The sequence below is a fragment of the Anopheles maculipalpis genome, chromosome 3RL (genome assembly GCF_943734695.1).
Source record: "Anopheles maculipalpis chromosome 3RL, idAnoMacuDA_375_x, whole genome shotgun sequence".
Classification (NCBI taxonomy): Eukaryota; Metazoa; Arthropoda; class Insecta; order Diptera; family Culicidae; genus Anopheles; species Anopheles maculipalpis.
Genome location: NC_064872.1, coordinates 75,482,017 through 75,506,124, shown reverse-complemented (window position 1 = coordinate 75,506,124; position 24,108 = coordinate 75,482,017). Strand labels below are relative to the sequence as shown.

Genomic DNA, 24,108 nt, shown 5'->3' with positions numbered 1-24,108 from the left:
TAAGATCAATAGAGAGGAATGGTGAAGCGCAATTGAGATTAGTGATCAGCAAATCTCGGGTTGCCCCTTTATCGAACGTGACAATTCCTAGAATGGAACTGCTTGCAGCTTCATTGCTTTGTCGTCTAGTGAAAAAAGTACTGGAAGCATTAAAGGATTTTAATTTCGAAACGATTAACTTGTGGTCGGATAGCCAAATAGTTCTGGCATGGTTGAAAAAGCCGATAGAGTGCCTGAATGTTTTTGTACGAAATCGTGTAGCCGAGATCAACGAGAACCGAGCATTCATTTGGCGTTATGTTCGGACACATCAAAACCCTGCGGATGTTATATCAAGGGGTCAATCGGCGTCGCTACTGGTTTCAAATGAGATGTGGTGGAATGGTCCGGAGTTTTTACGTACTTGTGAGATACCAAATGTTTGCATCGATGAACTAAATGATGATGAAATTCCGGAATTGCGCAACGAGGTTATCTGCAATGTTATCGTACCGCTGAAAGTTCTCCCAATTTTGGAGAAATATGAATCCTTTAGAAAGACACAAAGAATACTTGCCTACATCGTGCGGTTCAAACAAAACACAAAGCGTCGCAAGGGCGAACGCATTAATGATCCAAACCCTACTATTCCCGAATTGCGAGAATCGATGCGTTGGATCATTAGAGCAATTCAGCATCAGGATCTACCGGAAGTAGTTTCGGCCGTAAAAAATAGCAAACCGTTGCAACGTTATCAAGACCTTAACCTTTTTTTGGATGGTGAGTTACTGCGGGTAGGAGGTCGTATAAGACATGCAAATCTGGCTTTTGGAAACAAGCATCAACTTCTTCTTCCAAATCGAAATGTGATTACACATCGTTTAATTGCAACAATTCATCGTGAAAATTTGCACGTCGGGCCATCTGGAGTGATTGCGATTCTTCGTCAGCAATTTTGGGTTGTCAATGCGCGATCAACGGTTCGAATGGTTCTGCATAAATGCATTACCTGTTTCCGAAGCAAGCCAACTACTTTGGAACAACAGATGGGTGATTTTCCTAGCTACCGTGTAACAGCTGCTCCTACCTTTCAACGAGTTGGGCTTGACTTTGCTGGGCCAATTATGCTGAAATCCGGTATACGTCGTGTTGCGGCAATAAAGGGATACATATGTGTATTCGTGTGTATGGTGACTAAGGCGATCCATTTGGAAGCAGTGGAGGACTTATCAACTGGTGCCTTTCTCTCAGCTTTGAGACGATTTGTATCAAGAAGAGGAATACCTGAAGAAATCTTCAGTGATAATGCGACAAATTTTGTCGGAGCAAAAAATGAACTACGAGAGCTGTATGAGATGTTTAGGAAGGAGGCGACAGGCCAAGGCATTTTCCAGTATTGCCAAGAAAAGGAGATCGTATGGAAAATGATACCCCCTGGTGCCCCTCACTTTGGAGGAATCTGGGAGGCAGGGGTCAAGAGTGTTAAGAGTGTACTGAAGAAGATTTATAAATCTGCATCTCTAACAATAACTGATTTTAGCACGCTTCTATGCCAAATTGAAGCCATCTTAAACTCAAGGCCATTGTATGCTCACTCAAATGATCCTAACGATTTGGAATGCCTTACTCCAGCTCATTTTACAATTGATCGTCCCTTGATTGGAGTTGCAGAACCATCCTATTTAGATATGCCTGAAGGTCGCTTGAATAAATGGCAGAGAATCCAACAACTGCGGCAGCAATTCTGGAATAGATGGCAAAGGGAGTATTTGTGCGAACTGCAAACTAGATACAAGTGGACCAAAATAAAGGACAACGTAAAGGAGGGAGCATTGGTTCTAATAAAGGAGGATAATACGCCCCCGCAATTGTGGAAGCTGGGACGCATTGCAAGGGTGTTCCCGGGCGAGGACGGATTGATCCGGGTAGTGGATGTGAAGACAAGGAGTGGTGAGTTTAAACGTCCTGTTCATAAATTAGCTCTTCTTCCAGTTATAGATCCGTAGCATCAACCTGGCCGGGAGGATGTTCCATTTCGATGGAACGAGCGAGATGCGCGGTCTAAGGAACGGGCGAGAATGGCGGGCTGAGGAAGGAGAGAGAGGTGCGGGGTGAGGAGCGAACGGAAGGCTGTCCGAGTGGCATCTGTTTTGGCGACAATTGTCTGGAACGGCGGCACCCGCAATTGTTGTTCGATCTCATCGACACCGGCCAGAATTCCGCGAAACCCACCGTAGAATGCAAGCGGGCGGCTTGTGTGGTCGGACGGACCAGAGAAGCGAGGCAAGCGAGTTGCGGCTGTTCGCCGGACCACGTTAAGGGGGAACAGAGAGGGAATGAAGAGATAAGGAGAGAGTGAGAGAAGAGAGGGAATTATGAAATTTATTTGTGACCGAGTGGAGTGGGTCAGTCTGATGAAAACCGCGAATGAGTTAAGTCGCAACCAATAAAGTTGTGCGTACAGGATTACCGTGTTCAGTACATTGCGTTAGGTTATCCGCTGAGATATCACAATCTCAAAATCGTTATTTATACTACCGCTTATGTTTTTATTTTTAAACTGCATCATCGCACTGATGGAAAGATAATTTTAATGGAAAGCAGTTCAGGTGTTCAATTCAAATACTTTGCTCATTCAAATGTTTTTGAAGGTGCGCAATAGAGTACAAAAATTCTCTACATGACTTTAAATTACTGGCATGTCCAATACTACTGGCATGTCCAATACTCCATTGTGACTGCCATAAAAAAACGAATTAAAAATTGTAAAGAACTGATGACTGAAAAGGCGAACGATTTGAGGCTTTTCGTTGTTAAACTTCTCGTAAATTATTTCTATAATTTTAACCATATCCACAAATTTTAGGCCTTTTTCGGATTGAAAAGCTGAAGACATAAATTTTTTTATAATGTAAATTAATTATTTTGTTTTTCTCTACCTGAAATAATTTTGTAGCTGAACCTTTGCAGTAAAAGATATTTCTCTTGCTCCAAAGTTTATAGAACGCAACCATTGCCAGTAATTATTAGCAATTCATGGCCAGGAGCATTCAGCCTAAAACTTACAATTATTTCCTTTTTTTTTAAAGCCAATTAGTGTGTTTATCCTGCTGATTTTCACTACATCATTTGCGTCAATTTTCTGTTCAGCAACTAGTTTAAAAGAAGTTTTTTTTTACTTTTTTTAATTTTCAGAGGCGTAATAATATTAATTACATCTCTGTTAAGGTTGAATTTCAGCTGCTGGCTTCGCTTGGACTGCGCACGTGCAATTTGAATAATTAGCGCATTGTACTTTCATCGACGCAATAATATAAATATTGCTGCTTCATTAGCTATTTGTAATTAAGCTACAAGTAATCTTTTTTTCGAATGTTTTTAAAACTGTTTTCTGTTAAATTGAGCATTAAGCTCGAGAATATTCGTTTCACTGCGATATGCAATTAATTTGCTGTTTGCTTTTCACCGCAATTTCCTGCATTTAATCGTTTACGTCAACTTTTACATTCGCAGAAAATTCATAACTGCAAGCTCACAAAGAAAATCACCATTCCCGATGCTTGAGTTTGATTAATTTCAATTCTTCCCTTCCCACCTTCTGTTTGTTGTCCGTGCTACAAAGCAACGCACGTCATGTTTTACATTTTGACTAACGATCCAACGAGAAAAGGGAATGACGGTTCGCGGAAGTCATTTGATGCGATATTCTTTCTTCTGTCACTCGCGTGTGTCTTTTAGCGATCGCCTAACATATTCTCAATCTTCCAATCTTGCTAATTGGAATTACTAGCTGGATTGAATCGTTCAAAAATGGAACAATTGTACACGAGTGAAAAGCGGAGTTAAAATAAGCTTTCACACCAATGAAATCGGATCAAGGTTCCACCTGTCCGTCGTGCAGTGATTATTCGTTGTCAATCATAACCCATTTACTTCAGACGAACGGTGCAAAAATCATGCCTTTAAACTGTGAATGATTAATTGCAGATGCGATACTCATCACTCAAGGCAGTACACACACACGGTGCTCGTTTTACTGCTGCAACGACGAAAACCTCCCGAAAACATTTGTTTACAAACAATTAACCTTGTTCGTTGCATTTTTTCTCATACAGGTTTTTTGATGCAAGATCGTTTTTTCCCAGTTTCTTCTCTCGGTCGTGCATGTATGGACACTTCCGTTGCTTACATCTTGCACAAATGGAGGAAGAAACCACATTCCACGTGCTTTTTTTGTTCCCCCGCTGATCAAGACACGATCAATCACGTTCCAACTCTGCTCACGAACGATGAGTAACCGTGACCGGGAGGAGGTTCAAAACGAACTGTACGTTGACTATTTTTTTACAATTTGAAAAGCAGGGCGAATCAAAGAAATAAAGTCCAACCCTTAAGGTGGAGATCATCATCCATCATGGTCCAATTTACCGTGCCCCATCATGGTTCACTAGGTGGTTTACACCTTCGCACCAACCCCAAAATATACAACAAAACAGGCCGTTGCAAACTCAGAATACTCGGACACTGTTTTTACCTGTACTGGTTTGGGTGGGAAATTTTGTGGGTGAGTTGGAAAATCACCTCCTGATTGTGCAAAATGCAAGAGAGAAGTAAAGCGAGAGAGAAAGTGAAGAGAAAATTCTGCCGATGAGTCACACTACGCTCGTGATCGTTCACAAGTGATCGCGTGATCATGAGAAAAGGGAAATCCCCCTATATCTTAACCAGGATCAATGGACTCGCACTCTCTCTTGCTCATCAAGATCTCTCTCTTTTTACTCTTTTTGCTCTGCGGAAATGATTTTTCAAGCGTTTGGCTGCATCTTCACCCGTCGGGGAGTTGGGAATACATGCAGAATCGTGTGAAAACCTGTGTGCGAGCAACAACCCCCCCCCCCCTCCTCCCCAGAAGGGGGGGGGGGGTAGTTTTGATATATTTAAATAAACGGTTTCCACCTAGTGTGAGCGTGCACGCAGCATTTCCCAGTCAGTCAGTTCGAGACGGTTGGTCGGTTCGGTTCCGCTCAGCCAGGCTACCGGGACCCAACGGGAACGTAACGTGATCGTGCAAGTGGATTTTTGTGGTGTGATTAAGAAGCAATTGAAACGTAGAAGAAAAAGTACACGTGATAAACTACGCTGTCCTCTTGTATCAAGCTTGAGAATAAAAATGTGATAAAATAAGGGAAAAGTAGAAAGAAAATTCGAAAAGGCTAGTGCAATCATATTGGAGAAGAAGAGAAACCCTTACACAACCGAATGTTCACCGAAACCGATACACCTTCCTGTCATGTAGCGGGCGTTAATTGAAAGTGAAACAAGTTGAAAAACACATCCAGAAAAAAAATTGGCAAAAAAAGAAACCCTCGTTAAGTGAGAAAAAAGGCTTCGACCAAACGGTTGTGGCAAAGAATTTGAGATATTTTTAGCAAGCAAGAGACAAAAAATCGTAAACGAAAGGTATTACACTTCCCCATCTTTAAAGGGGGAGTGAATTATTCACGCGAGAAGTTTTTTTTTTATTTTCGCTACCAACAACCTCATCAGAACGAAGCATACCCAGTGGAAAAGTCACGAAACATCCATCAAAATCGGGCATTCGGGAGTGTGTGAAGCGTGATCGTGAGAGAGAAGTGATGAAACCAATGAACTGCTAAATGCCAACAGGACACACGTATATTAGTAACGATTTTGGCAATTTCATATGCGTGTATAACTTTATGAAGAGAAGTGCAACACACACACACACAGAACAGGAAAGAAGCAGTTACGGATGCATAAGGGCTAGCCGAAAATAAACATTCCGGTCTCGACGAGATCTACGGATTGCGTTACGCATCGTGTTGCTGTGTTACACATCTGACTCACGGTGGACAGGGCTGTTTAGTGCGTCAGTGAAAAAACTTTGGACGAATTACGGAACGAAGAAGTGAAATTTAGAGTCGGAGTTGCGAAAAGTGCCTGCAGACAATGAAGATCGACTAAATCTGCCAGAAAAAAACGATAGATCTTGTGGAAAAGGTTTCCAATTATTCAAGAATTACCCAAACGTCTAATCCTTCTCACAATGTCGTTCTGTCGCATCACGGGCAAATGTCGGTCGCTACCGAAGCCCAACTATTTCCCCATGCTCCCGCCAATCTCACCGGCCGCTGCCAAACGGTTTTGCCGCGTGACGGGCAAATCGTACGGCTTACCATCGCATCACTTCATCCCGGTAACGCTCGTCAAACGTGCGGCCGGTGCCGATCGGTGCCGGGTGACGAACGTGTCGGCCGAGCTGGAACCACACCACTACCAGCCTGGTGCGTACGGTAGGCGTCGGCACGAGGTGCTGTGCGCGTTCCGGTACGTACTGCCCGTGCTGGACGATAGTGATGAGGCACAGCGCAATCTAACCACCATACTGCAGCAAAAGACGAAACCACTCGAGCAGAGTCTGTACGTGTACCGGGTGGATGAGCGTAATTTTGGGCTCGTTTTTCCGGCCCGCTTGGAAGCGGCGGTAAGGGATGGTGATGTGCGGGATGTAATGTTGGCAAAAGAGTCCGATAAGCTGTTGATTAAGCTGCGCAAAGGTAATAGTGTGAGTGTGCCGCTGCAGAGCTTCGAGCACAGCACGAATGAGGCGGAAACACTGTACGAAGGTGAAGGTCCACGGGAAGATGTCATCAAGCGAAGGGAGAAAGAGGACGCGAAGCGTCCTAAACCCAAATCTAAATCGAATCTCTCGAGCATTGCGAATATTTTCGAAAGTAAGGAGCGGGTTGAGGAGGAACAGATCGAGCAGGAACAGCGTTTTATTGAGGAACATCGGGAAAAGGCGGCTCGTCTAGTGGCGGAACGGCGTGAACGGCAACGGGCAGAGAAGCTACAGGCACTGCGGCTCAATGAGCACCTGCTCGAGCAGGAACCGGAACTGGGTGATCTAGTGAAACCGCTCATCGAATCGTGGGATTGGAACACCCTAGAACGGGAAGCAGCTGACCGGAATGCAGAAAGTGAAGGTGTACGTAGTACGGTCACTGCCTTACCGAAACCTCTCAATGTACTCCCGGTGGTAATCACCGCCCGCAAGTTAACGGTCGATGAAGCTCAACTAGAGCACTGTTCCGGATTGGAGGCGGCCTCATACGTCGGAACAATCACACCAGCAAAGGTGGACCTGAAACCGGATAGAATTGCAGCAATCAACGCACTAACGCCCGAAATGCTTAGTCAACTTGCACAGCTAGAGGATCGTCTTGGAGCGTCGGCTGACCTATTGCCTCATCTGGACGATTTAGCTTCCGTTATGTCACACCTAGGCCAGGCACAACCAACCGAAGTGGATGGTGTTCCCGGTGTGAAGTTGATCGTCAACCACCAATCTGTGTTCGTCCCAGGACAGATGGTAATGGTCGGTGGTAAGCCAACTTTCGTACCGGGTCAATCACTGCCCAGCTCGTGCAGTTCTTCCGGTGAGCTCGAATTTATACCCGGTGTTACCATTACCGGACATGACGGTACGATCCAGTTCATCCCGGGTGAAGTTACAACCGTGCGAGCAGGCAGCAAACAACCATCGGCCACTTTCGTGGCGGGTAAAGTGATCGAGGGACAAGGCTTTGTGTGCGGACAGGTGTTATCAGTGAACGGTGAGCCACGGTTTGTGCAGGGACAAACGATTGTAACACCGGAAGGTGTTAGCAAGTTTATTGCCGGTGTCGTAGACGAACGCACGGGTCAGTTTGTGCCTGGTCAACCGATCGAAACTCCCGACGGACTGCGCTTTGTCCCGGGACAAACGATAACCGTGCAGGGTCGGGAACGTTTCATACCCGGACAGAATGTGCCGAACCCGGACGGGAAAGGTGAGCTAGTGTTTGTGCCGGGACAAACGGTGAGCGTTGCCGGTGGTGGTGAAGAGCGTTTCGTGCCAGGGAAAACAATTGTGACAGCCGAAGGGGCACGCTTTGTGCCCGGCCAGTACGTTGGTGATTCGTTTGTGCCTGGAATCGTGGATGCCGGTGGACGCTTCGTGCCGGGTGTTAATATCGAAACGAAGGAGGGTTCCAAGTTTGTCGAGGGACAGATCGTACACACGAAGCATGGTGATGTGTTTATGCCCGGCACTACTACGATCGGACCGGCCGGTGAAGTGTCTTTCGCGTTGGCATCCACCATCGATGCGGTACGGTTTAGTGAGGCATCGCCGGTAGGGATGGTGGTCGATGGAGATCGTTTAGCCATCGAAGAACCTTCGCTGTGTGTGTTCGGTCATCTGGTGCAGAACGATACTGGTGTAGAGTTCTACCCCGAGCGTATTGGTCGGGAGCATCTACCGGCGGGCAAAGTTGTGCCAGGCAAGTTGGTGAAGCAACTCGCCGAATCCAAGTTCATACCCGGCATCAAGACGGAAGATGATGGTTTTATCCCGGGACAAGTAGTGCTAACTGATAGAGGCGAGCAATTCGTCCCTGGACAGGTGATTGAAACGTCCGAGGGTATGAAGTTTGTTCCGGGTCAAATTATTGAAACAAAAAGTGGTCCTAAATTCGTCCCCGGTCAGACAATGGAAACCCCCGACGGACCAAGGTTTGTCCCAGGACAGATCATTAACACACGCGTTGGACCAACCTTCATACCGGGTCAGGTGATCAGCACCGATGATGATGGAGAAAAGTTTGTCCCTGGTCAAATCGTCGATACGGATGATGGGCCTCGGTTCGTACCGGGGCGGGTAGTGGAATCGGATAACCGTGTCACCTTCATCCCTGGCCGGATCGTGCAAACAGCAGACGGGCCTCGCTTCGTAGCGCCGGATCTAAAAGACAACGAAGATGGTGACGAAGAATTCTCGGTGCAAAGTTTCACTGTAACACCCGAAGAATTGAAGCTACTGAAACCTAGCCAACCGGCTTACGGAGGAGCCGTTTCGGGCGAGAGCACACTCGTAGTCAGTTTGGATAGTACGATCTTGCAGAGCTTGGCACAATCGGGAATGCCCATCGGACGTCAGGTGGAAGCATCCGCCGTGGATTACGTCCTCGAGAGCACAAAGGAACGTAAAGCGCTTCAACAGTTCCTGGCGGAGAATAGTCTACCGGGTGCGAAACTGGACGTGCTAGAGAGCATTTTTGATGGATTGAAGCAGGTCTGTAGGAAGGTGGATCGCGAATCCCTCCAATACAGTGATGCTCACGCAACAAAAGATGAGACGGTATGTAATGGATCGATCGGAGTAGTGGAAGCCCTCGCAGCCAGCTTGGCCACAATACTCATGGAAAATCAAGGCAACTCGGATCCGAACGTACCCGAGCGAACCATGTATGAGATGATCGCGGAAGCGATCAAAGCTTCAACGGGCGAGTATACAGTGGAGGAACTGCAACACGTCGTTCAATCTCCGGAAGCAGTGGATTACCTGTTCGGTGCAGTTAATCGTACCATCGTGAAGAACAACATCGATCAAAAGCTACGAACGTTGACGGCACTCATCGAAGAGGAACCACTGCGGGAAGATACGGAAGCAGGCGTTGGTTCGCTTCCAACAGGAGCAATCGAAGAGTTTTGTGAGCTGCTGGATGATAGCGGCATGTCTGAGGCCTTTGTAAATCTACTCAAGAAGGATGAGAACTTGTTCAGATCGATCGTTACCAGCCTTAAAAGCTCCGGTGTGGTAGAGGACAGTGTGAACATTTCGGAAATTCTACAAACGGCACTGGTAGATAGCATTCAAGAACGGGCACAGGCAGCACTAGTGGAGCTGGTAGAAGATCCCCGCTCGCATGATGCCTTACGTACATTGCTTCGCAAATCGGAAGGACTAGCGCACGCACTTGGTCACGCCAAGGAGGCAGAAGCGTTGCAGTATCTGCTCACACATCCGGCCGCATTGCGTGATCTTCACAAGGAGGATGAGCTGTTTACGATTATTAATCGTGTGCTGATTATGGAACAGTTGGCAGAAGACGACGATGAGTATCGGGAGCTGATGGATAGTCTGGAGCGTACACCGGCCCACGCTACCAAGAGTGACAAGCTGAGGGAACTCATCCGGCAGAGCGGTGCACTGTCGCACGCACCTGCCCGCCGTCCAGTGATCGAATCGTCCCGTGATGTGCCGCTATCGTTGTTTTACACCAACAATCAGCTGGCGATCGAGGAGTTTTTCCTCAAGAGTGGTCAATGTCGGCGGCAACAGTTCCCGAAGGCGTTCCTGATTATCAAGCGTGGTATTCAGGCGGTCATTCCGCGTGAGTCTAGCCACGAGGTGTTGGCTGGAAAGATTGCCTATACGGTGCTGGACGAGGACGGTATCCGTCATTTCCAACCGATGAATGTGTTGTCCGCGTTACGCATCACTCCCAAGTTCCTGCACCGATTCTCGATGTACACCTGCGAGGTGCAGGAAGAACCCGACTACGAAACACTGAGCAGCAGTGGTAGCAGCAGTCACGATGCATTGGATAAGGTGGATGAGGGAGCGTACTACTATCGGCCACTATCGAGAAGAGGATCGCTACGTATTCCGACAACGAATGCTAATGTTACCGCACACCGGAAACTCGAGCGTCAGGAATCGTTTAGCCCACGGTTGGTTACGCGCAAACTTCCGCCCATGAATGGATATCATCATCCGGTGGTAGGATCGTTACCACCGCTGCAGCCACTTTACCAACCGCTACACACCTTCCCCACTGTCATCACCCACCACCACCAGCATCTTCAGCAGCCTATACCCCGGCAACATCAGCAGCAGCATCATCATCTTCCTCACGCCCATCATTACCAACCCGCAGCAAAGGCAGACAATGTTAAGGTAGGTTCGCAGGTCTTACTGCCTTGGCATCCATCGCTTTCAACATTCGACAGCAAAAAAAAAAACAGGAAAGCCCTCTCCCCTACCCCGTTCTGTTAAGCCTCTGTAAATTCCCTGGTTTTTGCTTTTGGGTGAGGTTTAGCCTCGCCTGGGAAGGGCAAATAAAGCGGCACACTAATTATAGACGACATCGGGGCGGCCAAATAATCAGTTTGAAGGACAACAGACATGGCAGTTGACATTTCTGTGCTGTGCTTCTCTGCAGCAAGGTCTGAATGGATCAACGGTGAGAGCCGACGAACGTTGCGAGATATCTGTTTTGTTTTTCACTTCATGATGGTTTTGTTTTTGAAGATTCATCTTTACGAACATCGTGGCGCGTTGGCGTGCGGAACATGTTGTTTTCCATAAAAGATGATAACATCTTGTTAACGGTTAGGTGTCCATTTGTTTGATGCAATATTTTAAATGGACTTTAAATTGACCAATCGTTCCTTGTCTTCTGGAAGGCTGATGAGTCCAGCTGTTATAAGAAACAATTTGTACTAAAAAAATCCCTGACAAATCTACTTACCTCTTGCAATGTTTTTGTGTGACCCATTACTAAAGAATCCAACCACCAAGTTACCTCAGTGTGATAATGGCAAACAAGGGACGTCGATTTTCTTTTTGCTTCTCGTAAGTAATCTCGTACTAACAAAAGGTGAAGAGCTAGAGGAGATATCTATTTTTATACGGCTACGGCTACACTTACCACCGAACGGTAGAGAGAGAGAGCAGACACACACACTCACGCACACGTGTATGCGGGACCTGGTGGTTCTCCACCCTTACCCTGGTTGCGAAGACGCACCTCAACGCAAGAAAAATCGTCAGCCATTTTCGTTGGGTAATGGATCATCATGTGCGAACTCGTCGCTTTCCTTTTCTGCGCCCGCATCTCCGTCTTCTATAAATAGTGTGCTTAATAAGGGTATGTTCACCATTCGATTCGATCGATACGGGGGACCGGTTGCTCAATGGTGGTCGAGGCGAACCGGGTTGATGGGTCCAACATTATCTCATTCGTTTTGGCTGCATTGCTTTTGTTACTGGATAATGTTGACCACGTTCAAGGTTCTCGTCTCGTCTCCATTGCGTCTGATACCGTTGCACATCTTTGCCAGGATATTAATTACGCCCGCCCCTCAGCAGCTTCTCATCCAAATTTTTAATGGAACATCTGTTAATCGTTACAAGCAACATCGACACACACACCTACACCCGCTAATCGACTTCTTTCTGGATTCGTTTTAGCAGACTCTACCAATGGCAATGAGGATAGCGATCAAGGCTTCACTAGCGCAAGGTCGCGAACCATCATCGACCTGCTACCGCTCCAGCAGTCGGGACTCGATCCACCGATCATCATCCCGTACGAGCGTCCACGACTGGAAGTGGAAGTGATCCAACTGGTGGCGGTGTGCTACATCGACTTAGGTTGCTGGACAGCTGTCACGTGACTCTATATTGTTTGATCTTCTTAATGATTAGTTAGTTGATAAGAAACCCTTCAAGAAAAACGAAACCTGTAAATTACACCCAAAATAAAACATAACGCTTTGCAGCAAAAAATTGCAGCTAAGAAAACCAAAACCATGTTACGCCAAGATGTTGCTGCACTCATATCGCCACATCATACGTAATATATCACCGGTGCTGCCGCTGCTGCCTTTTGTGCTGATGTTTGCCGATTTTGGAGCGAGCGCGTTTGCACACAAATACAAACTGCGGCTTAATATTTCATCTGACACCCGGTGTACGTACATTTGATACTTACCAACCACCCACCCGGGGGCACGGTAATTAGTCACCGGATGGAGACGTTTAAAGACGTACCACGGGTAGTACGTAAATCATTCCGTTTCTCCACGCGAATACCAACTTCATCATATTCACTGCTCTGGTGGAGCTCCATAATGCTAATGGACTGTGAAGAGTGTGCTCGAGCTTCACTGGAGAGTTTGGAAACTCATAGGCAAGGTCATATGCATACTCTCTCAAATGTCAGACATTCTGGTAAGACTGTCTTGAAAAGTACGTAGGACATTCAAGCAATTCCAAGTTTTTCTCTCAAAAGGTTATTAGGACATGCTGCAATGCAGGGACAGTTTTCTGTGCTTGACCTACATACAGGCGCATCTTTGGCCGTTCAGCGTTTAATTTATGCAACCTTTACGATTCCATAAAGAACAAACAAACATCGGCAAACTTACGCTGATGGAACACCTCTTTGAAGATCATTCAGTGCTATTCGCGCGTGCTTCTGAGTGAAGAAAGTACTCCAACACGGCTATCTTTTGCCAGCGTGGCAAACGCCACTACGCAACACGATCATCAGAATCGTAAAACTTCATCACATGCTGTTTGTTATTCTTGCGCATAGACTTTACCCCATCTGCAGAGTTCATTGAATTCATCGAAAAAATCTCTCTTTCAATCTTTTCCTCGCATGGCATCCTTCAACAACACTTTTATAAATCCTCAATTTCTCGTACATGCGTTCACTTACGCCAATCGCCACGACGAGGAAGTTCATCGCAAGGGTGTGCGTAAATAGCGCGTTTGCTGTTTCATTAGCTCTCATTAGACGATCCGCTTTGGACGGGTCCCAAATTGGCTCATGTGTCACTCACCTCCATGTGTGATGAAGATGACGAAGATGACACGTCGCCCGGGTACGCTCTCCATGGGCCTTGCACCGCACAACCGTGCAGAAGTGGCCGCGTGCCCTATTAGCGGATTAGCGATTACTAAACCGTGCACCCGAAAAACCCATGTAGCTGACGTGCGTGTACGTGTTACCTTCTTTTTTGTTGTTGCGGATCTTCTCGGCTGCTTGACTAGTGGCCGGAGTGTGGTGAGCGTCTGTGCGTTAGTCCGTTAGGGGTCCTGCATAAAGCACACGCGTTGCGTGTCGTGAACGGGAGTGCCGTGGTCCGGTTCGGTTGCATAATTCTTAAAATAGATTATTCCGCTTCGTTCTTCTTCATTGGTTTGCAACACGTTCTCGCTGGTACGTACGCAACAAAAAACGCATCATTCTCCGACCGGTTCCATTCCTACACCGGGTGATTCGAAATATATTTTTCATTTTTGTCTCTTTTTTATAAACTGCTCACTACAATTTATGGAGAACACTGTGGAGAACATTTTATAGATTCCATCAGCATTGCTCTTTGCATATTTAAAAAAATAGCAAAACTTAGAAAAATAAACGAATGACCAATGCAAAGTTGGTCTGTACACAGTACAGTAGACAGTGGACATTTTTGGTGACCTGGACATATGAATGCTAAAACTTTCTCCTACTTTACCTTACAGGAGATTAATTAGTAAGTACTATCACACATTTGGTTAGGTCGCTTGCAGATATTTCTTCTATTTCTGCTTTTATTTCTGTGGAACGGTCTGATCGCATTGCTAGAAACATCTTCTTCTTCTGGATAGCCTTCAGTGTATCTTTTTTCGAGCTCAATAGGATAGTTGTACTGGTTTTCGGTAGTGTATACACATTCGACAGGTTGGCAAAGCCATACTGGCTATATTCATTGAACCATCTCTTAAGAAACATCATTATTTATTCATCAGAAACGACGTATTAAGATTCACATTTGATACCGCTATTCAATTGAATAATTGAAAAATAATTTATCAAGAAGAAAGAATCTGCCGAAAATAGGAATGGAAATTTTGTAAAACAATTAAACAATCAACCGATGCAAAATAAAACGCAAACTGTGAGTTTTAAAAGCTCAAACACCCTGTTCAAGCTACGTCCCGATAACGAGAACACACCCCACCTAGTTCAGGTGCTCCAAAATGTCCAAGATTACCCAGCTTATAGTAGAAGGTGTCTTCAACCAGCCAAGATTCGTGTTCTGCTGCACGCACTGTCACACCGGCGGTCGCTTGCATTCGTTCTATATTTATTCATCTTTATCTCATAACACCTCTGCTTCTACAAACGATACCGGCCTTTCGTTTGACGCTTCTGGAAAATGCAAACTTCTTTTGATTCTGCCGAACAAACGACGATGACGTGTTGCGTGTTGTGAACAGGCAAGGGTGGTCGGAAAAAGCAAATTGCTCACTGACGATGGATATAATGAGCCATCCACGCCAACCATCCGCTCATTCTTCATCGCAAGCGTCATTCGCGTAACCACCGCACTTTGCGTAGGAACGTGGCCGATTGCTAGGGCATTTTGTTGCGAAAGTGTTTTTGCATGCTCGTGGAGGAAAACATTCGCAAGCAGATGTTTTATTGTTCGCTTTCCGGGGGTTACCTCCGATTCCCCCAGCCGTGGATCACTAGCCGTGCGGTGGTTGACGTCAGGGAGAATAGCTGGTGGCGGCACATTCAACACGTGGTGCGAAAAATGTAACCAATAATGAACTCCAGATGAGTGTCTGATGATGATGGCTGCAGAGCAGATCAGGATGGTACGAAAGAACAAGAACAAACCAAAAAAAAAATGGTGATCGGGTTCTTTGACTTAAATTTAATATATGGGAGAGATGTGTGCCTGCTCTTGTGCACACACTAATAGCTTCCGCGGGTTTCGGGCGATGAACACGTTTTCCATCAGCCATACCACCACCTGATGGACCGGAAATTCTAAAAATATGCTAACCAAATTGTGGCCTCCGTTGACCTGTGTGCGCCACGTCAGCAATAGTTTCTCGACGAAAGGCCTCGCTTCGTGATGATGAACGGCAGCTTCGTTTGAGGGTACGTTAATCTTCGTTTCTTGGAGGCGCATCTTGGGATTCTTAGGACGAAGAAAGCACACGACAGAGAGGATGACAGTTCAATCGCATATAAATCATCTGCCAAGGTGGTCCAGAGAAACTGCCGTACAATTTTTACCGTAACGATATTTTTACGACACATTTCTCCCTGGGGTTTTGTTTTAACTGATGACAATGATGGTTCATCCAAGAAATGCTTCATGCGTCATAAAATAGGTTAGATGTGACCCATTTTTATTGTTTGTAATTTTAAGGTTTCAAGATAATTTTGTGCTCAGAAGGTTTCAAAATACAATCACATTTAAGACAATACTGTCAGATGATATCACAATAAAAGCACATAATAAGCAGTAATAATGTCAGCCCTCAGGAAAGTACGTAAGTAACTTGATCTTCATTATTCATTCTGAAAGGATGTTAGTGTTGAACTAGTGAAATTTAAACTATTTTTGAATTCTTTTCACTTAAGGAGGCTTCATACTGAATAGGAAAATGACGTGCTTTCTCGACTTCCTTAAGGATGAAGTAGAGATTTTTTCTACTTTGACAGTACAATGACTTTAAAGCAGCATATATTCAGTACAGTAGGACAGGACAGTATTTCAATTGTCATGCTACTAGAAAAACTAGATAGACTCGGCTTTGGCAGCACTGTTCTGGCTTGGTTAGGGTGTTATCTTCTCGACAGCTCTTATCAAACTAGAATTAAGGATTCCTTAATGGTACTTTAGGACCCTTCGATGGTACTTTACATATCCAGATAACATAAAAATCTTCCTTCCTGTGACCTCGTCCTCTGAGTTTTAGCGTCTTCAAAATTTCCTCGATGCCTTCTCTGTTTGGTGTGGTTCAAATGAACTCTTACTTTTTCCGCAGGAGTGTCATGTGATTTCGTTTCATCGCACTAACAATAAGATCGTTTGGAAATATGTTTCAATATCTCCCTGACCGGGTATCTTCTATCGAAAATCTTTGTTTTTGGTTGGATTCGAAACTCACATTCATCGATCATCTGAATTTGATCCTCTATGATTGAAAACATTGTTGCTGCATACGATCGATCCCTAAATATTGCTTACCTTGCTAGTTGGTTACAAGCTGAGGTGACGACTATAACTAGACTAGAGCGTGTCCAATGTGACTGTTCCCTCTTACTCCTCATCGCTGTCGTAAATAAGGCCTCGAATCTCTACAAACTTCAAATACTTCATAGCTTCAACAGCTTCGCATGAAGATCATCATCAATTTTAATATAATCTGATAACTTTGACTTAAAAGGAATTGTATTTTTAAAGTCATTGGTAGCCTGAAATGCTGCTAGCTTCGCATTTTGTATGCTCCTTGAAATAAACGATGGATTACTATTCATTTAAATGTCTACCTCAATTTCCTTTGCAAGATTAAAACATCACTTCGTCAGTGTGTCACCTTCACAAGATTCATCCCAATCCCAACGAAAAAGCCAATTATTTTCATCTGTTTCTGTAGTTTTCAAAATCAAAACAAAAACAAAAACCACCGTGCGTTGGCATTCCCAAACAGCACCAGATGACTCAATGCTTGCATTCATCTCTCCGGTGCCCGCTTTAGGAGGGGGAGGGATGAATTCTCAGTATGATTTTTATTTATGTCTGAGCTGTTATTTACATTGCTTGCCTGCATTTTTCATCCCACTTATGCCAGCGTCGAAATCAAGCAAAGGCGAACCTATACCTTCATCTCTACCCAGAACAGCTGGTTTTGTCACGCGTGCATGAATGAATCGTGTGGATCGCACCGCAACACGTGACACACGTTTCCGTGTTTTGACCTACACCACTTGATCGGGTGTCGGTTTCGGACACCGCGTACAATAATAATGTTTCAAAACACGGGATAAACAGTAGCAGTAGCAGCAGCGTAAGGTGGTTGCAAACTTTACGACAAACAGAAACGAATTTATTGCCCCAAATCTGGAGTAGATGTTTTGCTGAGGACCACAAACGTGCACAATAAAAATCAAACATCTTCTTCGTTCGTTCGTCCGTGTGAAAGTGAATGCTAATAGTTGGCACAATTCCGCCGACTGGATATCACGCAACGACTGTTAAGTCATCGTGCGTACGTGCGTGGCGCGGTAGGAAAGTTGCCTTTTCGCGTTCGCAGACGCGTCCAAAAATAAACTTTATTTATTATTTATTTTCGCAGTAGCACCCCCAACAGCAACTAATAGGCCGAGAACGCATAAATATCTAAGATGTGGTTCGATTTCAGGCCGCTTTGGAGTGTAGTGCGAAGGGCTCACTGTTGATCCCTGGTTTGGCATTTATGTTTGGGAAATATGATCGACACTTCCGAACCGACGATCGGCATTACTGGGCGAGAGGCGCCCTTGAGCGTCATGGTTGCGTCTACGTTCCGATTCTGCTCCAACCAGGACGTTCCAGCTTCTTCGCTCGATCATTTTTGATGTTGTACTAAACAAGGTTTAGAACCTGATTGACAAGTCCAAGGTGATCCACTCTAGCACAGTCACGAGTGTGCGCCCGGATGTGTTGATAGGGAAATTGGAGAGCAGACACGGTGTACTTCACAAACCTTCAGCGAACTTCAACGTGCAAACTTTTCCACTTTCTGTCCCATCCCATTAAAGAAAAGATACACGCGTGGTCAAGACTGTACGGAGGCGATGGTTAACGACCGGCAATGTCGTACCCGCACAAGCGACGGCACAGCTACTGACAGTGATGCAAAAGTGGGTGGTCGGTAAAATAATACACCTGCAGTACTATGTCGTTGACTTTTTCTACATTTCTGCCTGCAACAATATGTGCTTCAGAGCGTGAAATGGTAGCCAAGGTAAAGGTTGATTCATCAGTGAGCGAAATAGAAGCTGGTAAGAAAGAGGTGAATGACAGCTTTGCAAAAGTGGATTGTAAATAAAATATTTTTTTTTTTATAAAAATTTGTTGTTCTTTTCAATTTCTATTTCAAACGCCTAGAATTATGCAAAGTATGCAGGGCTGGAAAAATACTTTATTAACAGATAAAAGGCGTCGTTTAAGCTGCTTTTTGAATGAAATATCAATCATTGCTGAAGCATTATGGACAATGATAGATTTTATACGAAAAAATTGAACGTTTATCATAAGCCTTCGTTGTCTGTCGTACCCCGAAGGCTCAAAGCGTCGTTGACATGACCCAGAGATAGCAAAAAAGAGAAGAACTCAAATTTGGGTTCAAAAACAACGCACCTCTTTCCATTTTTCTTACCTGCGCAGAAGCAACTTGCCAAATTATCATCCCTTAATCATCCTCCCAGCAAAACTGTAACCATATGGCCTCTCCCTCCCCCGGCAAACGCCATTTGATCCGGCCACATTTCTTTAATAATGCATCCAATTTCCTACAATTTATCTACGCCCATCAGTATCTCCCTGGCCAGGCCCATCAAAAACCATTCCATTCGCGTTACAAATTATGATTCAAATCACATTCCTCTTGGCGAACCGGCCCAATAAAGAGGCTGTTTTGCTTTTCCACCGGGTAAACAAAGTCCGCAAACCGCATCAACCAAACAATCACCACCTTCATGGTGGGGGACGCTGGAAGAGATACAGCAGCAACAAAAAAATACGCTTCGTAAATATACACTTCCACGCTTTTCCGATCCAGACGCAGACGAGCATTATCCCGCAAACTATCGCACATTACTTATCGCAAATGGTACGCCACTTTGGTAGGGAGCTAAATATAGCTCCGGCTGTACTAAACCATGGTGCGCAACCTGCTCTCACCTTCAAACTGGCGGGACTTTGGAGGAGGGTAACTTGTTATTCCTAGTAATTCCTTCCTTGCGAGGGTTTGTTCCTTGAACAAAACTAGCACGCCACGGTCAAGGTATGCGTCCGGCACTGGGTCAAATAGCGAGTAGGCAGCAAACAACATCGAGCGCGAATGTAGCTTATCTCACCTTTGGTTAGGATGTTTGGATTTCGCTATAAAGCAGACGAACTCATCCACAAAAAGGAGGTCACATGTCGCAGGAAATGTCATCTCCGGTGTAGATGATGTTTTTATTTTCCATTTTTGTTTTCAGAAAACGGTCTCCAATTTTTGGCGCACTGGTCCAGGAGGAATTTTAAAGCAAACCACAGGTTGACTGTCAGCACAGTGTGAACTGACAGCTTTCTGAAGGTTCGCCAATTAGCGATCCAACAAACATTTTCTGTGGGATTTTTTTCTTTCTCTTGCTTTGGTTTTTGTTTTCAAAAAAAGGCTTATGTCCGAAATTGAAATATTCCTGCTGGTTCTCTTTCCGCGAAAAAAAAACATCACCTTGAACAGAATCCCGCTGCTTGACAAGGATGACGTGCGCAGTGTTGCGGGACCCGTGTCTCGATAGAAATCGATCTCAATTAGTTTCGGTCAAGCGTACTGATATGATCATCATCGTCTCCGTTTTTTGCCTCAACCAATCTCAACTAATGATCAATTAAATTTGAACCGGTTTCCCGGTTTAATTTATCTTTACCGGAGTGTTATGATCTCACCCTAGTCTTGAACACTGTCCGCGTGTAGCCGACAAATAAGGCTGTAAAAATGAAGCTAGTTTTAACGCCTTTTCCGCCTCCTCAATTTTGAAAGAACCCCTTCCCTCCCATGGAAATGTGCCAATAAAACCGAGGAATCCCTCATCTAAATGATATAAAAACGAGCGCTTGATAAATTGTAACGATTGCGGTTGACGGATTTATTGCCTTGTTAGTTGTGATTCTCATCTGTCGCATTGGGGAAGTTTTACCTCTTTGGAAGGTGAACCTTACTGTTGAATCACTTATATCTCTTCTTCGTCTAAAATAGAACAAAAAAGCACCGGTTAATGACACGGCTATGAAGCAATCGAATCCGCTGCAATAAATTAATCATTTAAGATTAATTTTATTTTTTAAAAAGATTGTCCGACAAGTATCACATATCACCGATGTTTGCAAGTGCTAGTAGGATGAGGGTTTCGAGTTGGTACATGGTTTGGGATTTTTGGTCGCAAATTAACACTCCGAAACATGCCGTTTTGCTGCCAACATGTTATTTTGCTTTTTGTCTGAGAATAAATGAGAGCAGCTTTAAGATTTCTAAGCGATGCCAAAAAGGTTCGTCGAGTATGTGAAAAACTATTGCCTGGGTTTGCAACTAACCCGCGGCAAATAGATTGGTCAGAAGATTTTTTTCATAAACGAGATGTTAAATAACCTAAGGTATCGGTCCGAAAAAAAACCTACTACACCTACCTAAATTGTATTATTTTATACTATTTGTATACTATTGAACGTATTTTCGGAAAATAAAACATATTAAATTATTTTTACTAAACTTGCTATATAAATTTTAACACTTTTGTCGGCTTGAGATCGTCCAAACATTCGTGTGCCCAAATAAGTGATCTCGCACCATATTCATTGAATAAAGTTTTTGGCACCATGTTGATGATAAGATACATTAATTTTCATTACATTTATTACCTCGCCCGGATGACATTCGGCTAATCCTTTCCGTTCTGCTTCATCTCCTTCCCAGATGTACGATATTTTGGTTGTGAACAAAAACTACGATGCCGAAGGACCGGACTCGATCTCGGTGCGAGTTGGCGATCTGGTCGAGGTCCTCGACATGGGCGATTCGGCAGTCAATGCGGCAAAGTAAGTAAAAGATGAAGGCATTTACTAGTTTCTTGACCACTCACCCACCCAACAACAACAAAATCCCACAGAAAACCTAAGCTCGATCCGCAGATGAACATCGGTCAGACCGAGGATCGGCTCGACAGCTCGGCCTCGCGGCACAAGCTGGCGGTGAAGCCGAAGAAGAACCACCAGAGCTCGTCCCATCGGCGTAGCGTCAGTCCACAGCCACCGTATCAACCGAAACCGAACGAGAAGTATAAATTGCATGCTTTTGGGAGACGGGTTGAGAGGTAGAGAGTAATGAATTAATGAAATTGCTCTAACTTCTAGGTGGAAAGTACGAATCTTTGACGGTGATGACAATGCCAAAGCCGGCTGGATACCGGTGTCGGTGCTGGACGTTAACCATACCGAGCAGGCCGTATTCGGCGAAAAGTCCAACGATGCTGCCTATCGACGAGAGTGAGTGCCAGAATTTGGTGTATACGATAGCCTCTACTCAGACTAAAGATTCACTTCATTCCCGAAGGGCTGTGGTTCGCGAGCTGGTCGAAACGGAGGAAGAGTTTGCCAAGGATCTTCAGCAGGTCGTTGACAACTACCTCAAGTACATCGACAACAAGGACAACAAGGTGCCGCGTGTGGTGCGCGATCATAAGGATGATATCTTTAACAACTTTAAGCAGATTGCGGACTTTCACAACACGTAAGCAATAGGTTTATTGAGCAAGCCATTAAAACTTCGATACTAATAGCTTGATGTTCTTTATTGCCCCACAATAGGGTACTGATCGAGGGTGTGAAGTACTACGCAAACAATCCGAAGATGATCGGCAAAACGTTTCTACGACTCGAGCGTGACTTCGATAAGCACGTAAAGTACTGCCGGGATGCACCGGTTGCACAGGAGTTCCTTGCGTCTAATGATGCTATTCGAGACTTCTTTATGGTATGTAAACGCGAGAACAGACGTTGCACGGTTTAATGCTTTTCGATTTAGAAGATTTATTTTTGAACTTTTTAGTCTTAAGTAGATGAAAGCAAACTCTTCTCCTTCAAACATATTTTTACTTACAACACTGTATAGCTAAACCGAAAACGCTGCGTTCTTCCATTGTTCCTAAGCTTATGAAGTTGTTGGCTACTCTTTACTTACGAAGCACAAAACTTAAACTCTCTTCATCGCCATTAGCGCCATCTGTTGCAATCCAACGTCCCTTGATTTTGTAAGCACGCTAAGCAGAAGTTCATCATCGTCGATGACCTGAGCAGATATTCTATTCGTAAATTTAGCTTTCAGATATCTCACACTCTCGCGATCTCTTCTCATCTCCACTCTAAATTTTGCTTTGCACTCGAAGACGAAACCAAGCCGTAAAAAAAGGGAACAAAACACTAACGATCACAGAGATCGTTGTCCGATTCTGATTCGATGCCGGAAAACTAACCGGAGATTAACTGCGACGGGCTGGGGATTAGTCTGCTTTGCTTAATATACGATCCCGTCAGACGATTACCGACGAGACCAACGTTGCAAGTTTGTAGCCGACTGGCCCCATTTGGCGGAAATGCACACTTCGATGTTGATGAGCTGATGTTCGGCACAATTGCACCAACCAACGTAATAAGAAGATTCCTTACCACACGCATCAAAAACCTGCCGTGCGTCCTGCGCATTCCTTCACCGCAAAAGGAGCAGATCATCCGACAGCTGTCAAATGCTGTGTCTGTGTGTGATGAAACAACGGGCACAACCGGCACAGTGTGTCGCTCTGTGTCCCGGGATCGGATAACGCCAACACACACAGCCAACGGCCACAAACACACTTGTTACTCAATCGTTGCTGCCGGAAATTGTGTGTTTGACTGTTCACGACGCACGATCCGTACCGACAACGGATTAGGTTTCTATTTTTCGACGCTTTATAGCGCAAAAAGAGCCACCGAGTAGCATGTAAATGGGATTTGCCTTTATTCACCCCACATTACCCCGTTATTGTATCCTAAAGCTGCCTCGTTGTACTGTGCGCCATTGCAACATCTGACGGGTCTTTTTGGGGAGGGTAGAAAACTCATCAAAATCTGTCTAGATTATGTCACAATGGGAAAGAAGGGCCAGGATGAGTGAAAAGGAGGTTTCAATGTACGATTTAATGGTCGGACGGGTTTATTCTACCTATTATACAATAGAGCAGTAAATAAGCGGTGTGCGTGTATGTGTTTTGCTTCCTACTGACGTCTTTAAGTCCCACCGTTCATTAACTTTTATCGTTCGATCAATTAACACAGCAGCAAAAACCAACACAACAGCGCTGCCATGCAAATCGGTCACAAATCGCTAAGCTAAAGTGGATGTGAAATGAAAAGAACGAGAAGCTATTAGATCAAATTTCAATTCCGTTTCATTCCACTCCATTAATGCGCTTGGCTCGACGTTAGCGCGATTCATTAAAAGCTGCATCGAAGGAAAAATGAACCAAAATCTTCAAACAGGATCAACCCGCCCAGCAAAGGTTTTATCGAGCAGGAATTAAGTTGGTTGATTTGGTTGGTCTAAAATTAAAGCAAGCGTTTTCCAACAAATGCAAAACACATTTTACTTCTGTGTGGTTTGTGTTTTCCGGCCCCTCCCCTATTCGCTCCTTCTTCCCTCTACGTTCCGGTGTGATTGCGCCATCTCGAAAGCGGAAGATCGATTTGCGAAAAAATGGCATGCAGCTGGTTTGTCGCCGGTGTCAGTGATCGGGGAATGTATGTACTGTTTTGATGTACGCAAGGTTGCGACAAGGTTTTGCAGTTTTTCCAAATATTATTTGCAAAACAGTACCTTGGCAAAACAGTTTTTTTTTTTGCATAGCTTCACAAGCA

General features: G+C 44.8%; 3 protein-coding genes across 4 annotated transcripts in view; 2 read left to right on the top strand and 1 right to left on the bottom strand.

Moving 5' to 3' along the window:
- Positions 1 to 24,108, bottom strand: part of LOC126562130 (leucine-rich repeat-containing protein 15-like) — a 487,244-nt gene that overhangs the window by 147,256 nt on the left and 315,880 nt on the right. The gene's annotated exons all lie outside the window — the stretch shown is intronic.
- Positions 1 to 24,108, top strand: part of LOC126561245 (obscurin) — a 62,279-nt gene that overhangs the window by 9,514 nt on the left and 28,657 nt on the right. The window contains exons 3-7 of the mRNA XM_050217200.1: positions 21,134 to 21,255; positions 21,327 to 21,494; positions 21,571 to 21,702; positions 21,770 to 21,946; positions 22,024 to 22,189. Of these exons, the coding sequence (XP_050073157.1) occupies positions 21,134 to 21,255; positions 21,327 to 21,494; positions 21,571 to 21,702; positions 21,770 to 21,946; positions 22,024 to 22,189 (765 nt within the window). The remainder of the gene's footprint in view (positions 1 to 21,133; positions 21,256 to 21,326; positions 21,495 to 21,570; positions 21,703 to 21,769; positions 21,947 to 22,023; positions 22,190 to 24,108) is intronic.
- On the top strand, positions 6,047 to 12,229 carry LOC126561338 (uncharacterized). The gene is made up of 2 exons (XM_050217425.1): positions 6,047 to 10,783; positions 12,083 to 12,229. The coding sequence occupies exons 1-2, from the start codon at positions 6,047 to 6,049 to the stop codon at positions 12,227 to 12,229; spliced, it is 4,884 nt and encodes a 1,627-aa protein (XP_050073382.1).